This window comes from Apus apus, chromosome 5 (genome assembly GCF_020740795.1).
Source record: "Apus apus isolate bApuApu2 chromosome 5, bApuApu2.pri.cur, whole genome shotgun sequence".
NCBI classification, from domain to species: domain Eukaryota; kingdom Metazoa; phylum Chordata; class Aves; order Apodiformes; family Apodidae; genus Apus; species Apus apus.
In genome coordinates this window covers 10,708,836-10,726,892 of record NC_067286.1, presented here as the reverse complement: position 1 = coordinate 10,726,892, position 18,057 = coordinate 10,708,836, and the positions used below count along the sequence as shown (strand labels likewise).

The 18,057-nt window shown below is 36.5% G+C and overlaps 1 protein-coding gene across 6 annotated transcripts in view; it reads right to left on the bottom strand.

Annotated features, from left to right (window-relative positions):
- Positions 1-18,057, bottom strand: part of IRAG1 (inositol 1,4,5-triphosphate receptor associated 1) — a 72,203-nt gene that overhangs the window by 28,822 nt on the left and 25,324 nt on the right. For 5 of the 6 annotated variants that reach the window (XM_051622169.1, XM_051622168.1, XM_051622172.1 and 2 more), the window contains exons 2-5: positions 11,690-11,783; positions 8,129-8,182; positions 7,268-7,446; positions 1,020-1,120 (exon numbers count right to left, since the gene is read on the bottom strand). In XM_051622169.1, coding sequence (XP_051478129.1) covers positions 1,020-1,120; positions 7,268-7,336 — 170 coding nt within the window. In that variant the 5' untranslated portion in view covers positions 7,337-7,446; positions 8,129-8,182; positions 11,690-11,783. Of the gene's footprint in view, positions 1-1,019; positions 1,121-1,824; positions 1,851-7,267; positions 7,447-8,128; positions 8,183-11,689; positions 11,784-18,057 lie in introns of those variants that run through there. The other variant, XM_051622173.1, reaches the window with a different exon arrangement.

The window sequence follows — 18,057 nt, the reverse complement described above, 5'->3', positions numbered from 1 at the left end:
AATTATTACAACAGATTGCAAATGTTATTACTACAATGTCTATTTTTCAGCATGATACTAAGAATATTGTAATGAGATGGTACTATAGCTAGTTTTTTATTTCAAGAAGGGAACACAGACAACACAGGCTTTGTACATAAAATACACTCATTTGTGAGACTCAGCACTGATGGCTGAACATACCTTGAGGAAGTTACATTTTTAGTATTTTAAAACCAGTAATTAAAAAAAAATCTTATAAGGATTAATTTCCTAACTCTACATCAGTCTACAAAGTTCTCATTGGTTCAGTGGAAATATTTATATAATGAGAGGAAGCACAACTGGTTATATAATTAGTAGACCAGAATTAGGGATTTAGCTACCAAATTGAATTTCCATGGGAAGGAACTTCAGGAAACACAAAAGTGCTCAAGTATACTTTCTTCAGTCTCAGCTCATTGACTGGGTCTAAGTAAAGGTGCAAATTTGTACAGAAGGACAATACTGTACATTGCCATGCACAGAGGGAGAGGAATCCAACTGTCAGTCATCCTTGTAGCAGGTGTAGGATTGTTAACACACACCCCCCCTTCCTGTATGTCTGCAAAAGGGTTTGACCAAGTAATCTTTTCCTCATCAGGCCATATTTTATTTGCTCGCAAATGGATAGATTTCAAAAGGTACACCTTTTATTTCAAATTATGCAAAACCTTAATTGAAATTTTTTTTGCAGTTTCAAATTATTCTATTCTGAAAGACAAGAAAGTTCATCTAAACTTAAAGTATACTGACTCAGGTTGGCAGGCCCAGTATTATAAGAAACTCTACTCTTTTAGTATCAATCATATTGTGTCCCCTCCCTTTCCCTGCATCTAAAAAATCACCAGCAAAATGCAAAGACAATACGATCAAATTACAAAGAGATATATAGCAATAATATTTTAACACAAGATAAATTTCAAAGCAATATTTTAGAAACACAGTTCCTGGAATTACTGTACAATTTATGCATAGATTGATAATGTATTATATAGTACCTGTTAACCAGATTTTTATCAATTTCTACATCTGGCGTAACAGCATTCTCTGGAAGAACAATAGAAGGAGTACTGCATGTTGTCCCTTCAACAGTAGTGTCCTAAATGGTTTGTGACAAATACAAAAATGTAGTTAAAAAGAAATTCAAAACACTGAATACTGACACTCTATGTGGAAGATAATGTATAATTTAGCTAAAAGAAAAGATGACCAAACTAATGAGAATTAGCTCGTATTTGATAAAATAAATATGAATCAGAGGTCTAGACTTAAATGGCTAAAAAGAGATGATGGACACCTGGAATTTTCTGTTTTCTTAACAAATTTTTAATGCACACAAGCTAAATTCAGTGAGCATGGAACTAATGAGAATGCTTTAAAATGGTAGACAAACTGATTTTTCACAAAGCAAACCATTCCTTTACTGAAGTACATGTCCAACACTGAGTGAACGGATGAGCTGCATGCAAGAGCAAAGAGCAGCTGTGTATAACAGGGCTACATTAGGCACACAAAGTCTCTGAACAGTATCAGGTTGTAATCCTAACTTCAATAAATGCAGTATTAAGTGTACACATGCTATTCAAAATACCAGAAAATAATTACAAGATTATCTTATTAGTGTTCTACTTGGTTTTCTCTCCCATTAACTGGAAGTTGTTTTTTTTTTTTTAAATAGAAGTGCTGTATTTAATAACATACAATATGATCTTTAAGCAACAAATAAACTGGTACTCAGTATCAATGCATGCTTGCATTCTTAAGAAAATACAAGAACTTGTCCCAAGAACTTAAATCCCACACCTTCATCCACAATGATGCCAAACAGCTGAAGACAAAGGAATCTGTTTCCTGTGATATTCCAAACAGAGATGCAGCAAATTGAAAAAATTAACTGTAGATTTCTCATATGTAGCAAAAAATTATTACTTCTTCCCCATGCACTACATTCAGATTCACACACACCCCCAAAAATCCCAGCCACCTCTGTCCTTTTCAAAGGCTACATAAGCAATTTGGTTTTGTGAAAAGTGATTCACATAAAATCATGCAGAGGGTGGAAAGTGTAGACACCTGTTAAAAGCTGCAATTTTTATTTTAGAAAACAATCAAGAGAGAAATAGAATATATCATAGCAGTATAAATATTTATTAGCTGCATGGAAAGCTTCCTGAAAGTGGCAGGGGGGGACTGCCATCAATTGACTTGCAAAATATAAGGCATAATTTGTAAATTCTCAAATTCTACTTGTTTATGCTATGCACGGGTATGTACAAGTATTTTATTTTTTTTAGCTATTTGGAGTCTAAACTTTTCTTGAAACTGCACCCGAAAGTTATAAGAAATTTTTACTTCAGTTGGCATGGGATTAGATAATGGAACAGAATGGAACATTTTCAGTTGGAAGGGACTAACACTGATCATCTAGTCCAACTGCTTGACCCCTTTAGGGCTGGCCAAAACTGAAAGCATGTTATTAAGGGCATTGCTCAAGTGCCTCTCAAATGCTGACAGGCCTGGGGCATCAAACACCTCTCTAGGAAGCAAAGCTTCTGAAATTTCTAAAAGATCATGTTTGCTGTTCAAGCCAATTACATTCAACTGTTATAATTTTGCTTTTACTGAAATAACATTTGCTGTCAATTTTCCTTACTACTTTTAAGAATTTCTACCTACTAGAGGTTGACATCTGTAATTAATTCAGACTAACATTTATTTTAGTAACATTAATTAGTGAATGTCAATGAATGATTGTTTCAGTCATCTGCTGTCCTGTGGAGAAATTAGCATAGTCATAAGGTTTGTTACAATAAACAAGCAGCCAAGAGAATAAATTGAAATGTAATTACATACATCCAAGAAAGCTAACGCTTACATGACTGCTAAAATCTATCAGATACTACAGAACTCTCTCAGTGCTGCATTTTATTCTTGCTGAAATAATATTTTCTGATCAATTAAAGGAACTCTAGAAGCATTCTGAAAACAGTCTACTAAAGTATATAGAATAAGCCCTCTTACTCTCAAAGGCAATAAAATGTACTTTGGTTTGGATATCTCATTTAGGGTTCTTGATTCTGATACAAATAACTTTTTTTGTGTACTAAAACAAATACATTCCATGCAGCTCCACATTTCTATACTCATAATTTACATATAACATTCCTTGGTAGATTCAAATTGCCAGTCACAGGAAAGCAGAATGGGAAACATGCCAAGAACATAATATGAAGATACACATTTAAGAAAAATATCCTTGTAATATTGGAAATGTTAGAATGTAAAGGCATGATCTATTTGAGATTCAAGTGCACAAATGTTATTGTATGAAAGCAAGTTTTAGTAATACTCTTGAAAACATTACTAAATAACAATGTATTTTGCCTAACAGTCAATGAGAAGAATTCAGGTGACTGCCTTCTGGTGGGGCAAAGCAGCTGAGTACACATGTGCACTGTTTATACTAATCTCATGACTGACAAAGAGCAAAAGCTCTTGAATGACGCAACATCAGCCCTAGAGTCACTCCAGTCCATTTTAGGTCTCTAAAGCAGCTTATTGAAAAGAAAAAAAAAAAAAAAGAAGAAAAAAGAAAAAGGCTGTAGCACAGGCTAGTTCAGGTCAGGTAGAACACATTAATCTTGGTCAGCAGATAGAGCAGTTCAACTCTTACACAGGCAAAAATTCCCACCTCCCCTTGTCCAAACCTATTGCACATTTGTACAGGAGAGGGTCAGGAAAAGCTAGAACATGAAGTTGTTTGCAGGGCCAGCTGGCTTGAATCAAAATAAATCTTGATACTTGGAAGAGCACTCAGGCTGCTACTTGCATATCTTGGAAGAGAAGCTTTAACAGGAAGCTGAAGTTATCTCACAATTGTACGTCTACACAAACATGATACAGAAGTTTTCCACCACACTCCCACTGCCTGCCTGTAACTGCCCTCTCTGTGTTAGCTTCCAAGCCCATCCACTCTTCAGACATTCCCAACAGCTGCTTCCTCTCCTAGTACCAGTGACTACCTGCTACCAGGCCTTTGCTTCCTTTTTCCTCAAGCCCTACTCCCATTAAAATGTAAGGTAAAACTGACTCCACCTCTTTGGCTTTGTTGGGAACTGACCCACATGCTCTGGGAGGATAACTGTGTGCCATCTAGTCTTGCAGGGAGGCTTGTGCAGGGCTGAGAGGATGGCATATGCAGTTTGGTCTCTAACAGAAGATCCAGGAGGCTCAGGAATACTCAGGGTGGGTAGGATCTGCAGACACTATGGCTGTTAAGCTCTACCAAGCCCTCACTAGGTGTACAGAAAATGTGTTTTTAGAAGTTTTATAATCCAGCAAAATTTGGGTGGATTTGAACAGTAATGGGAGAAAAAAAAAAAATCTCTCTACTAAAAGAGCTATCCTGCCAGGGCAGTCAGATGATAAAGCTTTACTGTATATCACCTGAATTCTTTAAAGCACTGGAGGGGAAAAACAAATCTTCTGTCACCTGCCTACAATCTTAGAAATTAATTAAAGGTCTGGACTGAATTTCAGAGCAAATTTGGCCTGAAACAGACAGGTATGTGAAAGGCCTCAGAAAAGTTATACATCTCAGGGAGCAGTCTTTTGAGTGAGATGGGGTTTTAAATAAGCTTAATTTACATGTTTAAGTAAAGTGGTGAGCTTAGAGTTTAGCAAGTAAGGTAAGGAAATTAGATTGCAGTTGCAACTAGTTGAAACAGACAGAAGAACAAAGTAAACATGGGTCATCTTCGGAACAAAACAGAGAACATGAAGTGATTTTATAAAAGTAAAATACAAATTTAAATAGGAATTATATAAAAAAAGAAATGTTGAAGCTTGAATGATGGAATAATCAGTGTACAAGAAACATTACAAACATTTGAGAGACTTTTCCTCAGCAGTCAGAAGAGCAAGTAAAATAGTGTTCAGGATACAAAACCAGAAGAAAGCTGGAAATAGAAACAGGTTGTGGGGTTTTTTTCTGTAAAAAAGGGGAAAGATGGTAGCTCACAACCAACACTGAAAGTGTAGGGAGATATATTGGCCACTATAAATCTTAACATAACTGGTAAGGATTCCATTTTCTTTGCAACAGTTATGCATTATATGCAGAGAAATTACATTTTTGATACTAAAAACCTGAAGTAAGTTTTTAAGAGTTTTTAAGAGGCAGCACAAAAAACTAAGAACTCAACTACATAATCTTAATTCAGACAATATTTCAAACAAGTGGCTAAAGTTCTCTGAACTAAGCCAACTGCCGTCACACCTGTGTTAATGGGAATTTTACATCTACTTTCCTCAGGAACTCAATGCCAATCAATACTTCGTTGAATGTTGTTTAGAGTTAGTCAGAATGGTGAACACAGGCTGCCATAAGAAATACTAAAATGGAAAAATGAATTTGAGAAATATAACCCAGGTCTTCCCAACCTATAAAAGGTACTTAAAGTAGGCAAGAAATAGCACGAGATATAAGGTTAATTCTTTTTTTCTCAGCACTGTTTTGTGAATGTGTGTGCATTTGTGCATGCAAGAAAAGGTGGGGAAGCATGTCCTGAAACAGAATGAGGAAACTGTTAGACACCAGATAGCACTTTGGCTAAGACGAGATTCCAGACTTGGAAAGTTTTTTTCAATGGCAGAAAACAGAAAAGTCCACCAGTTCTTAGTTCCTCCCGATGTCCTCTCCTTGCTTGCAAGTCCTTATCTCATACTGATAAGCTCTTTTACTTATTACATAGTCATGCTGTAGAATTGGACTGCAGCAAGACCCAAGAGTCATAGCAGGTATGAAAAGATCAAATTCTCAGAACATTGGCTGGTTGCAACCCATAACTTAAGTGGGCTCATGAGCAGTGAGTTGGTTAAAATCCTTCCGCTGTTACTTTGTGCCTAAAAAGAACAACATACCTAAAGCAAAACATTTCACAGTGAACTGATTTGGAACTATCACAGTATAGTTCATTTAAGACCTGCCTCTGAAAGTTCTGCATAATATAGATTATTTTTTAATATTTTTTTTCATGGTAGGTGGTTGGAGTTCTTCATATTTCCAATTTGACATGCATGTTCAGGATGAGATTCATTAATGTCATTGAGCTTTTTGTATTTTTTCTTTTCAGATATGTTTTACACAGCATCTTTTGTACTAAAATGCTCTTCACATGGGTGAGTTAAAAAAAACCCCACAAAATCTACTTTAAAAAATATATGTTCTCAGCTAATAGTCCAATGAACTTGCATCCATCTGGGGTGTTTATCTTAAGCCAGGAAACTAACACTCAGCACAATGTGCAATTTAGATGGAATGCATGACAAATCAGTGTAGAGCTCACTGCTGACAGTATTTTCCAGCAATATTAAAGTAGCGGATGTTTTCACCTAAAGTGTAGAATACAGTGTCCTCAAAACTAGTGACAGTGATACATTTTTAAATGAGGATGTGCCAGATTACAAATCCTCTCTTTCTTTACACCAGTTTGCATAAAACAGGAAGATCTGTATAACCTGTGATTTTGTAATCACAATAATGTTCTTTACCTCAGCCAAGCTAAAAAGTATAAACCATCACACACTTTATTAGAACATAAAATTACTTTTTGTAAGTGGTATAAATTATTTAAAAAGGAGAAGTATAATCTCTTAATTTATTTTTTTTTAATCTGCAAATAAAACATGTAAAAACATGTAGATGCCACAAATTTGAGTAGCAAAACTATGTTCTCTGTATGGTTCCAGCATATGATCAGTTACTACTGTGGCAAATAAAACACTGAGAAAGACTTCAAACCAAAAAACAGATTTCCATCTTTCACACTAACGTGAATTGCACAATGTCTTCTGTATCTGTAAAGGCAAAGCTAGATCTTTCAAGACTACTGTGGAGTACAAGCCTAAGTTATTTCCTCAAAGGTTAGAGTTTTCTGTAGTAACATAACAAAGGACATTGTTGGACAGCTGTGCTTTAAACGGTTCAGAACTGACACAAGCCTCCAGATCAAACTGATAAACAAGTGCTTCAGCAACTTCAGCTCTCATTCCTTAGTCTGTGAAATATTTGAAGAATTCTAAGAATATCTACTGAAAGATCATTCATAGCTTCATCAATTAATCAAACCACACTAGTACTTAGCAATTATTAGAAGTTATTTTATGAACTCCTAAATACACACAAACAGGTTTCAGCCTCAGGTTTCCCATAAGTGTCAGAAAACACCTTGGTAAGAGTGCTTACTTTGGCTGCAGGAGAACTGCTGTGTTGTGCCTCTTTTGATTGTCCCTTGTCTTCAGGTAAGGTTGGCATGGTGAACAGTGTGAAGCACGTGGAACTGCACTGTGGACTAACAGGATCATGCACTGCTGAGAATATCTGTTTCAAGTTAGCCTGAAGGCATAAGCGCTGTGATCCTTAGGCTGTGTTAGATGCCAAAAATACAAATCAAATCCATTTAAAACTCTACACACTAACACTGAAATCACTTTACAATAATAACCAGTATTAAGGTTTAAAAATTAAAATGCTATCTTGTGTTTTATTAACTAAAGCTTTCAAAGTATAACGTAGTAAATGCATTCAAAACAGACAACCTTCCATTCTTGTTGCTATTTTGAAGTTTTCCCCCCATTTTACAGATCTATTTGCTATGACTCTTTTGGCTGTGACCAAGCGACCCTCTAAAACTCCTCTTAGAAGGTAACTGCATCTTGGATATCTATAATATGTCTTTTAGTAACTAAAAAAGTCCTAATGCTACAGAGCGTGATGTCACATCTGAAAGAAAAGAGTAAAACTGGAAACCCAGATGGTGGCACTCTTCCTCTGAACAAGAGCAAGGGCCCAGGGAAATTGTGCAGACTTGGTTTACATCTGCACGAGACAACGCTGTGCAACTCAGTTCTGAAGCAAAACAGCAGTAATGGGGGGGGGGGGGGGGGGCGGAAATTACTGCCTATTAGCTGAGAAAAGTCTTGTTATTAGTATCAACAGGAGCTACTGAGAGTTAGCATTAAGGCCTGTAGTCTGAAGATGTGAAATGTTAAGTGCCAATCTTTACAGCTACAGCGTATGTATTGCAAGATTTACTGTGACACCTACCGGACAGCTAAGGAACAGTCTTCATAAATAAATCATTCGACTCCTCGTTGGTGCCTACGGATGACAGACAATGCAGTTATCAGAGACAATCTGGTGCAGTTTCTGTCTGGATTAGTAAGAGCTAACTATATGACCTTTACAGTTAATTCATAGCTGTGCACAGAACGGAGCTATACACTCAGTAATATAATACCTTCAGTAATATGTCAAGGACATAAACATATTCATAGACCTCCAAAACATATAATTGTTCTACCTTTCTGAAAATCAAGATAGATAGAAAAAAGAGGTTGAGATGATAATAAGCTCAAAGCACTTAGCAGCATTGTAAGATTAACCTTCTACAGAGCAAAGAAATATTGGTTTATTGAGGCTGATAACAAAAACTTTCAAAATACTTGTATTGATTAAAAAAAAAAAAAGGAGGCAAAACCATTAACAAGAAATACTGAAGCAGCTTCAGTAGTGAGAAGTTCCTCACCTTTTTCACAGAAAAAAAATTCTATTGTAAAACCTGCAGGGTGTGGGAAAACTTTTGAGCTACAGAAGCAGCTGAGACCCATGTTTTTATTAGATTTATTTCACATTATATTGGAAACTTCATTTATCTTTTACTATGAGAGGAATACAAGGTGACCTCACATGAACTTTAATGCAGATCTAGCAGACTGTAAAAACGACCTCTACACAAGTATTAGTGTGTTCAGGAAAATAATTATTTCATTTTCATGCTAAAGTCAGTGAAAAAGATGCAACATATATCATGAAGACTAAAATAAAAACTTTCAAAACAGTGAGCATAATTATTTTTCAGAGCAGCCTATGATGTAGGAATAACATGTTTAAAGCTTCTGTATGTATTTTGAATCTGTTCTGGATGAATATCTAACTCTGCTGCACTAAGTGGAAGCTCATGTTTGTATAATTATTTTTCACACCTCTGACTTAAAAGTAGAGGAAGTTTTCTATGAATAAAAAGAAGATTTTAAAATGTTTATTAAGGCAAAGTATCTTTAAAATCCCTTATATGATGAAAAATAGACATTTATTATTACATCTATTAATAAACCCACAGAGATTAGGTAGATAGCAGTAGCATAAAACATTTCTGTGTTTCAGCAGTTAGGAATTTTTGTATCAAACAACAGTCACCAATTGCTAACAACACATGAAGATGAGATAGAAGTGAGGTAACTAAAAAAAGTGACATGGACTTGCTTTTCATCTCTGTAATAAAATCCTGGCATCCTACGCAATTCCTGAGTTTGCAAGAACTCAATTCAAACAAAAACAAAAAAAGAGAAGATATAAATTTGGCTGTTTATCTGATCCCTCTTAGTGTTTGCCTTATGAATATCTAAAGGTTCTTACAGGCTCAACTCAACAGAATGCTGGGCCTGAAAATCCAGGAATGTTTCAAGCCACAGCCAAAGTGTATTTGCAGTCCTAAGTAGCACTGTATAAGCTGTTGCATCCAAGAGGCTTTTTCCGGGTCTTAGCTGAGTTCCTAGTACATACTAAACTTGAAAAAGTAATGCAAGTTGAAAAAAGAAATTGAAAAAAGAAAGAGCTATTAAGCACATTAGGTTTTGGTTCATTTTTCAGATTTAAAAAGCAAGAAAACTTTTAAAGAAAAAAAAATAGATCAGCAGACTTGTCTAAGAATAGAAAGGGACAAATCCTGAGCTACGTTGTCTTAGAAATGCAGCACAGAAAGTACAGCCAAGGAAGAACAGAGGGTAGAAAGATGAATTTATGCCACCTTAGCAACCCCCAGATTTGGAGTGGACTGAGTTCAGTCTGCTTCTGACACAATTAGAGCCTTACTCTGGCTTCCTTAGAGAGCTATCTTGCAAATAAGAAAAAGTTCCAAATCTTTGCTGTGCTGATCAGGACGAAAATTTCTTCTTCTAACTTCCATTCTTTCCTAATATCTCTCCAGAAAACCCCATTGCTGAGCAGTGAAAACTTCCATATAATTATTCATGTTATGAGACTTCTTAAAACAAATGCAGTCTTTGCACACCTTTACTGCACTGCTACAGGTGCCAATGTAAGAGCTTACTGGTATTACAACAAATTATATGAGAACATCATTCAATTAATAAGCTATATTATTTAGAACTCCTGAATTATTGCTTTTTTAAAATCTAAAAGCATATTTTTAACCTCCAGAGTGTTCTTTAAATAAGTAGTCCATATCCTTTAAAGGGTTTATGATGCTTAACCAACACAAACATCACATCTTCTAAAAGCAAATGGGTATAACCAATGGAGCCACCTTGTTGCTCCATGTTGTGCAAGGAGTTCTGCCATTTTCTGTACCAATTACTGCCTCCTGATACCAGTAGAAAGGGCAAAGATTTAGAAATGATGGAACCTTAAGATTCTAGTAAATAAATATTCTTCAATCACTGCTGAACTGAACTTATGCCTATTTGATTGAGCAATGAAAATAGCCCCAGTAAATATCTGTGAGAGTCAGAACATAAAGAAGAACGGGGATTAATGAGAACACTCTAACAAGAAATTGAGGAAATTGTAGCTATCTCACGTGTAGGAAGAAAAGGAAGACATATCCTTGGAAAATTTATTTCCCTGGAAGGTACAATTTTTCTTCTGCAATAGAGCATTAGGGAGTGGTACAGCCTTGGACCCTACTGAAATTCACACCTCTATCTACAAAAACATCTTCTAGCCTTACTGAACCCTGAGCTAAAGCACAGAGAGTATGACTATCCTGGTTCTTGGCCTGGCCCATCTGCCAACTGAACAGCCTTTGGAATCATGCTGCCATTAGCTTTGCCAGCTTTATCTCCTTTCCACACACATAAACATGTTTCAATCACAAAGGAAATAATATGTTAATAATACATGCAATACAGTGGATACCAACTGAAACAACTGCAATTTTTATCCCTGAAGATACAGAAAGGACAGACAAAAAAATTTATTGGCACTTTAAAAGCAGAAAAGGTGCATAAGCACTAAGACAATTGCAAGATTCTGTTATTTCTTCTGCTAGGCATTGACCAAACTCTGTCTGGCAAGAGCTTCAAAATTGCCTTTTAAAATTAAATACTTGTTGAGATTAACTCACATGTCACAAGAAGAGTGGACGTGGGCAAAGATCTAAAATCTTATTCTGCACAAGCGTTTTGCAACTACAAAATGAATTTAAAAAACCCCAACAAATTATCTGTCTTATTCATCAGATTCTGCTTATTTCCACACTAAGATAATGTAAAGAAAAAAAGTTAGAAAACAGGAAAGAAGAGAGGATGGAGTGCTTTTAAACATTTTGACTTGTAATTGTTCAAACAGTTAGGAAAAAAAAATTATTCCCTAAGCTCAAATTTGTAGTTAAGATATAGATCAGTGAATCCAGAGAAGTTTCTTTTACCACTGTGTAGGCTTAGAGTACAATCTCCAGGAAATGGTGATCTGGGAGCTCTATTCCATAAAAGGGAAAAGTATTTAGAGGCCCTTGGCTTTCAGTGTGTTCTCTCTGGGACTCATTTTACCATAGTAGAGAAAGCTAAGTATAATCAGTTAACTTACCCTCTCTGAGTCACAGCTGAGTACTGTGTTAGCAAAGGCTTAAAGGTGCTTTACTCCATCTCCACTGATAACTTGGCAGTTGACCTCAAATTCTCTGTCACATCACAACAACAATATATAAAAAAAAGGCAGAAATAAACAGTTAAGAAAGCATTTTATTAATATTTCTTGACCTCATGCTGCCTGCGGTCAAGTAACTCTCATTTGTCAACAATGGCAATTGCATACTCATGAACACAGCTGAACCACACAATTCTGAACTGTTTTTTAAACTGTTTTCTTTGTTATCCTGCAAAGTGATTGTAAAACATCACCATCTTAGAAAGGTATTTTTTTTGCATTCCTTTTGTATAGCTGTAAAAGCATATGGAATTTATGTAGCAGTTTGAATTAGGTTTTGCAGCTTTGAAGTACTTAACAACCATTAAACTTCATTCAAACCTAGCATGAGCAAAAAGTTTCCACACAGTAAGCATAGTTACAGTATTTAAGGTAAAGAAAAGTTTGTAGGCATACATTAGATACTTAAAAACAGGGAGGGAGGAAGGGAGAGAGAGAGGGAGGGAGGGAAAAGAAAGAAAAGAATCCCCAACAAAACAAAATCTGTAAAATCAGATCTGGAAAAAAGAAAAATATTATAAAACCTTTAACATTTTGCATTAGGACTTAAAACAAATTTGTATAATAGAAACATTCACTGGAAAAGAAAAAAATAATTACTAAAGCCACAACTAAAGCTGACTCATTTACATTCTTACCCTATGTGACAACAGATACTACATCGAAATTGGAAGACTCTTTCTTTATTATCTGCAGCACAGAAAAATATTTACTGTTTCCTGCCACATGTAATTTGTATGACTAGACAGTGGTTTCTGATATTAAAGACTTAAGCTTGCAAGATATTAAGATACTACTTCACTTAGTTTACCAAAACACATATTCATAGCCCCAGGACTAGTATAAAGCATCTTTGTGATAACAGTAATGATCTGAGCTCTACCCACAGTAAGATGGAATATCTACACAACTGTACAAAGTAAAATTTGGAAGACAAGGTGGTGTTTCTACTTCTAAGATACTAAACAGTACCACTGGGGGATGTAAAGTGTATGCAACCACTATGTGAATTCAAAGCATCTGTTTCCATTCTGAGAAGCATTAATTCCTGAGCAACTTAAATAATACCTCTTGACAATCAAAACACTTTCAGGTTGCAACCTCAGACACAACGGATAAATGTGAATAATTCTGTCACAAAAGTATTTTAAAGGAAGGAACTAACAAAAGTGTAGGAAGAATACAGGCAATGTCCCCCAGCTTCTAAAACACTTCTGTCTCTCAGACTCAGCGGGTACAAGTCCTCAGGACTACCAGCTACCCCTAGAGGTCCTGCTTTCTGGAGCAGCATGACAGCCTAAAGTCTCCTTTTCTGCTTCCTTTATTTGTCACAGCTCAGGACCACATAACACTTGGTGCTTTTCAGTAATCTGCTTGATGGTGAGAAAGGAAAAGTTAGGTCAGGTAGATCTGCCTGATCTGACTGGGAACACCCAGAAGAGTATCTGTAATAATGGCTCACTCTGACACTGCTGAGACTGAGAAACACAATGCTTGGGAGTGAGAGGTGAGGCTGGTCAATTACCAACAAGACCAACAGCTATGACAGGGCATTTGGTTCTGTTATTTATATAAAAACTTGTACCAGAGTCTAAAGAAATCTGATAACGAGCTCCCACAGAGTTTAGTGGATAAAGTTTTCTGGGATTTATGCATTTAACTCCAGTAGGATCAATTCTCATCCCAACTTCAAGCTTTTCCCCGATACATTAAGAGAAAAAAACAAATGGACCCAATTTCAAACACAATGATTTTAACATGGTTAAATGGAAATTTAAGCCTTACTAAAAGATCACCACTATATCCGAGAAGAGCATTTTTTTGCTCTGAGATGCTATCAGCGAGCTTCATTTATTTTAGCAATAGTTAGAGATTTTGTTTAGTTAGCAGTCAGTGTTTAGGTTTACTTCTCTTGTAGCAAAGCAAACAGGAGTGGCTCACAATCCTGTCTGCAAGAATTCTAGGCTGAATTCTATGCTGCAGGCAAACAGCAAATAACTGAGGAATGTACATATTTTAGAAATACTGGGGAATAGTATTTCACTAACTTTTTAGGCTACCATAAATGACTTTTTAAAAAGGTTTTTATTTTAATGTAAGTCTATTTTAGGTAGCCTGAAATTTTCCTCATTCCACTTTTTTTTTTTTTTATTTTTTTTTTTTTAGGGGCAATTAGGAGTTAATATTGCATGAATCAAACTTTTATAAATTCATCTATTTTGCATGCCAAGTATTTGGTTTTGGTTCTTGTTTTTATTTAGTACAAAAAGGAATTTAAGGAAATGAGGTTATAAATAGCATTACCTCCCTGTGAAAACAAATGGTTTTAAGGATTGTATACAAGTTCACAAAAAATATCTTCTGGTTCATTTGGTTTTATTAAGTTTGAGGCTTTCTTTGAAATACTTGCCTTAAGACATAACTCCAATAACATAATTTTATCTGGTTAAATACATGCCTAAAATCATAGAATTGGTTGGGTTGGAAAGGACCTCAAAGACCATCTAATTCCCATTCCCTGCCATGGGCAGGGACACCTCCCATTAGACCAGGTTTCTCAAAGCCCCAGCCAACCTGTTCTTGAAAATGTCCATGGATGGGGCATCCCTAACTTCCCTGGGCAACTTGTGCCAGTGTCTCATCACCCTCACAACAAAGAATTTCTTCCTAATGTCTAATTTAAATCTCCCCTCTTTCTGTTCAAAACCATCCTTTGTCCTCCTGCTACAACCCCTTGTAAAAATCCCCTCCCCAGCTTTCCTGGTGCCCCTTCAGGTACTGGAAGGCCACTATAAGGTCTCTCCAGAGTCTTCTCTTCTACAGGCTGAACAGCCCCAACTCTCTCAGCCTGTCTTCATAGGAGAGGTGCTCCAGCCCCTCTGATCATCTTCATGTCCCTTCTCTGTAGTTGCTTGAACAGCTCCATGTCCTTTTTGTGTTGGGGGTTCCAGAACTGGACACAGTACTCCATATGGGGTCTCACAAGAGCAGAGTAGAAGGGGAGAACCATCTCCCTTGACCTTCTGGCCACGTCTCTTTTGATGGACCCAAGGACACAGTTGGCTTTCTGGGCTGCAAGTGCATGTTGCTGACTCATGTTGAGCTTCTCATCAACCAGTATCCCCTAGTCCTTTTCCTCAGGACTACTCTCAATTCCATCTCCACCCAACCTGTAATTGTGCTTGGGATTGCCCTATGTCCAGGACCTTGCACTTGGCACTATATGAACTTCATGGGGACAGGCCCATCTCTCAACACTGTCCAGGTCCCTTGGGATCCAGCTTTCATATGGAAAGGACAGACAAGGCGAGTTACAGGAAAAGACTGATCTGCAAGGTTCTTAGACCAGAGGCTTCTCTCCAGTCATACCACTACAAGAACCTAGCACTCCACACATCCTGTGTTGTAGACAACAGGATGGCTGTGGCTGGAGAACCAAGGGGAGGTGGCACTTCCTCAGGGATGCCAGACCTGAAAGCTTTTACCCACTCATTCCCCCTCATTCAATGACTTGCATCCTGCATGATCTACAGTTACAGTAATTTAATTGGCAGCTGTTTCCAAGGTCACTTTTAAGACATTCTCTCTAGAATAGAGAACTAATATGGCCAAAGACACTGCAGCAAAAGAGAAAACAATAAAACAATGCATGTATCTCTCTCTCTCTCTCTTTTTTTAATCTACATGGTCTGTTTTGGTCTTTTATTGGTCTCCAAGTACTTGTGCATATTTCTCAGCAAAAGCAAGGAAGCTTCTTCAGAAAGTAAAAGAAATGGAAGCCACATGTTCAGCTTTTCAAAACATGCCACCACTGTATTTCACTGAGCTTATTAAAGGTACTCAAATCCTTATTTAGAGAAAGCTTTCAAAAAATGTACTAGTTAGAGATTTAAAATTTTAATTATGGTAGATCTTTGACCTCATAGGAAGTTGTCTTCCAAAGCCAAATAGCAAACCTTCACTACACAAGAAAAACAAAGTGCACAAGCATGCCAGACTAGGTAATGAAATATTCATAATTGCCTAAAAGATCTTACCATCAGAAGTTTTTAGATACGCTTCCTGTATTTTAAATTTCAGTTAATCACTCCAAAATAAATTTGCTTTTATAATTTCAAAAATTCTTTCCCTTGTTTTGTATAAAACCAAAAAAAATCCCCCAAAGCCACACACAAAAAACCCCCACAATATTAAAAAATCCCACCACTCTACAATTAATAGCTCTTTCTGTAAGCTCTGCTAACTTGTAAACCAAAATTTTCCCTTATCCTACTTCTCACTGAGAAGCTAGAATGACAAGAACAAGACAACAAGCAGCAACGCTCAGCCAGATGGCCTCTAGGAAACCAGCTGGGCTTTGGGTACTTTAGGGTACTCTAAAATATGTATGTATTTTGTGAAATAGATAGCACATGTGATATTAAGGAAAAACTGAGCTTGGTTTATTTAGCATTATGCAGTAGTTAAAGAATTTGGCCTGCAGTAGCAAATGTGATGATCAGAAGACTGTCAGGTCTCAAGGTAGAGTTGATACACTTCTTAACTTGCAGATTATTTTGGACAGACTTCAAGGAAATGCAGTTTAAAGGAAGAATGAGAATGTGGAGTGGGTGGATATTTGGCATGGAGAATAAGGACTCCTAAGCATAAGGAACAGTATATAAGAAAGTGTGAAGATAAGAGTGGGAGAACGGTACATTAAGTGTCATTCAGGAGGGTTGTTCAAAAGGAATCTAAAGCCAGGAAATAGGTGCAGAAAAAACTATCGTCTTGCAATATAAAGGCAATGACCTTAAAATAGGGGGAAAAAAACCACTTGAATACTATATGCGAGTAAAAAGTGTTGCTGTCTTCCTTCTCCTCAACAACTTATTGTTTGAAAGAAATATGCAAATTTGTTTACGAGGCAGCATTAATCTTTGTTCTGTGGTCCTGAAGGACCCCTCTGATGTAGGACTTAGGCATTGATAAATCACCCAACAGAAATTGCTAGTGACAGTAGTATTAATAATACCAGGAGATAACATTGCCATAGAACATGCTTTTGCCTAAATGAGCATCATGTACTCAGTAACACAGGGTCATTTGGGTCTCGTTTTGTTCTACTCCTCCTCACAGATTTGGAGAAACCAGGTATGTTCTACTGCCTGGACTGCATGTATTATACATCACACTCTAGTTACACATTTATTTTTGTCCATGATGTAGGCAGAGTTGTGAACTTGAGACAGTATTTTCTTAAATTGCTACTTGACTATATTCTTAGCCAATGTAAAAAGAGAACAAATTTGCTCATGGGGAGGAAAGACAGATAAGATCAGGGGGAAAAAAAATTAATGTCCTTTGGTGCTGGTTCATTCTTGTTTAAGAAAAACCTTAAAGCTATTACATGAAATAATATTTTCAAGTGCAATTTTTACATATAAACATTCTATAAACTATTCTGTTTACCAGGACAGCTGGATATCAACTTTATATAATTTGGAAAAAGTTACTACCAAAAGCCTAACTTGGAAAGAAAATAAGTAGAAGGCAATTAGGGCAGAACACTATTGCTTACTGAGCAAGGAGCTGTTGTTAGTCAGGCAAAAAAAATTCCCAATGAAGAAATAAAACAAAATTCTTTCTTTCCCATTTACAAAGGGTAATCCCAGAGGGCACATTTTGTTGAACAAACCAACAGTAAATAGCTTTCTTTGGGATACTAAAATGCAATTGTGGTCTTTCAAACAGGGACATCATATTCTGCTCTCCATCTTGCACAGAAACGGCAAAGCATCTAAATAAGTATTTTATTCTCATTTTATGCTTCCTGGACAAAATCAGATTCACAGTTGCTTACTGTAGTGACACATGCACATGTTTGGGTTTTTTGCATTGCAAAAATCAACACACCCAAAAAGAGCATGAATGCATCTCACTTCCTTGTTTATGAGAAAAGATTTATGAACTCAGTTCCACTGAATTTTTAAAAATATTGCTGTACACCAGGAAAGGAATATCTATAGCATCAGCTTCTTCAAATATTCAGCCATTGTGTGGACTGCTGATGGTTTATTTGACTAGAGTTAACTTATCTTACTGTATGATGGCCAGACTGGAGAATCAATTTCCAGAATTAAGGAATCCTTCAGGTTCAAAGGTCATTTGGACCAACCTCCTCCTTGAAGCAGGGTCAACACTGAAGCAACTAGATGAAGTTGCTTCAGACTTTGTCCAGTTGGAACTCAAAAGCTTCCAAGGACAGA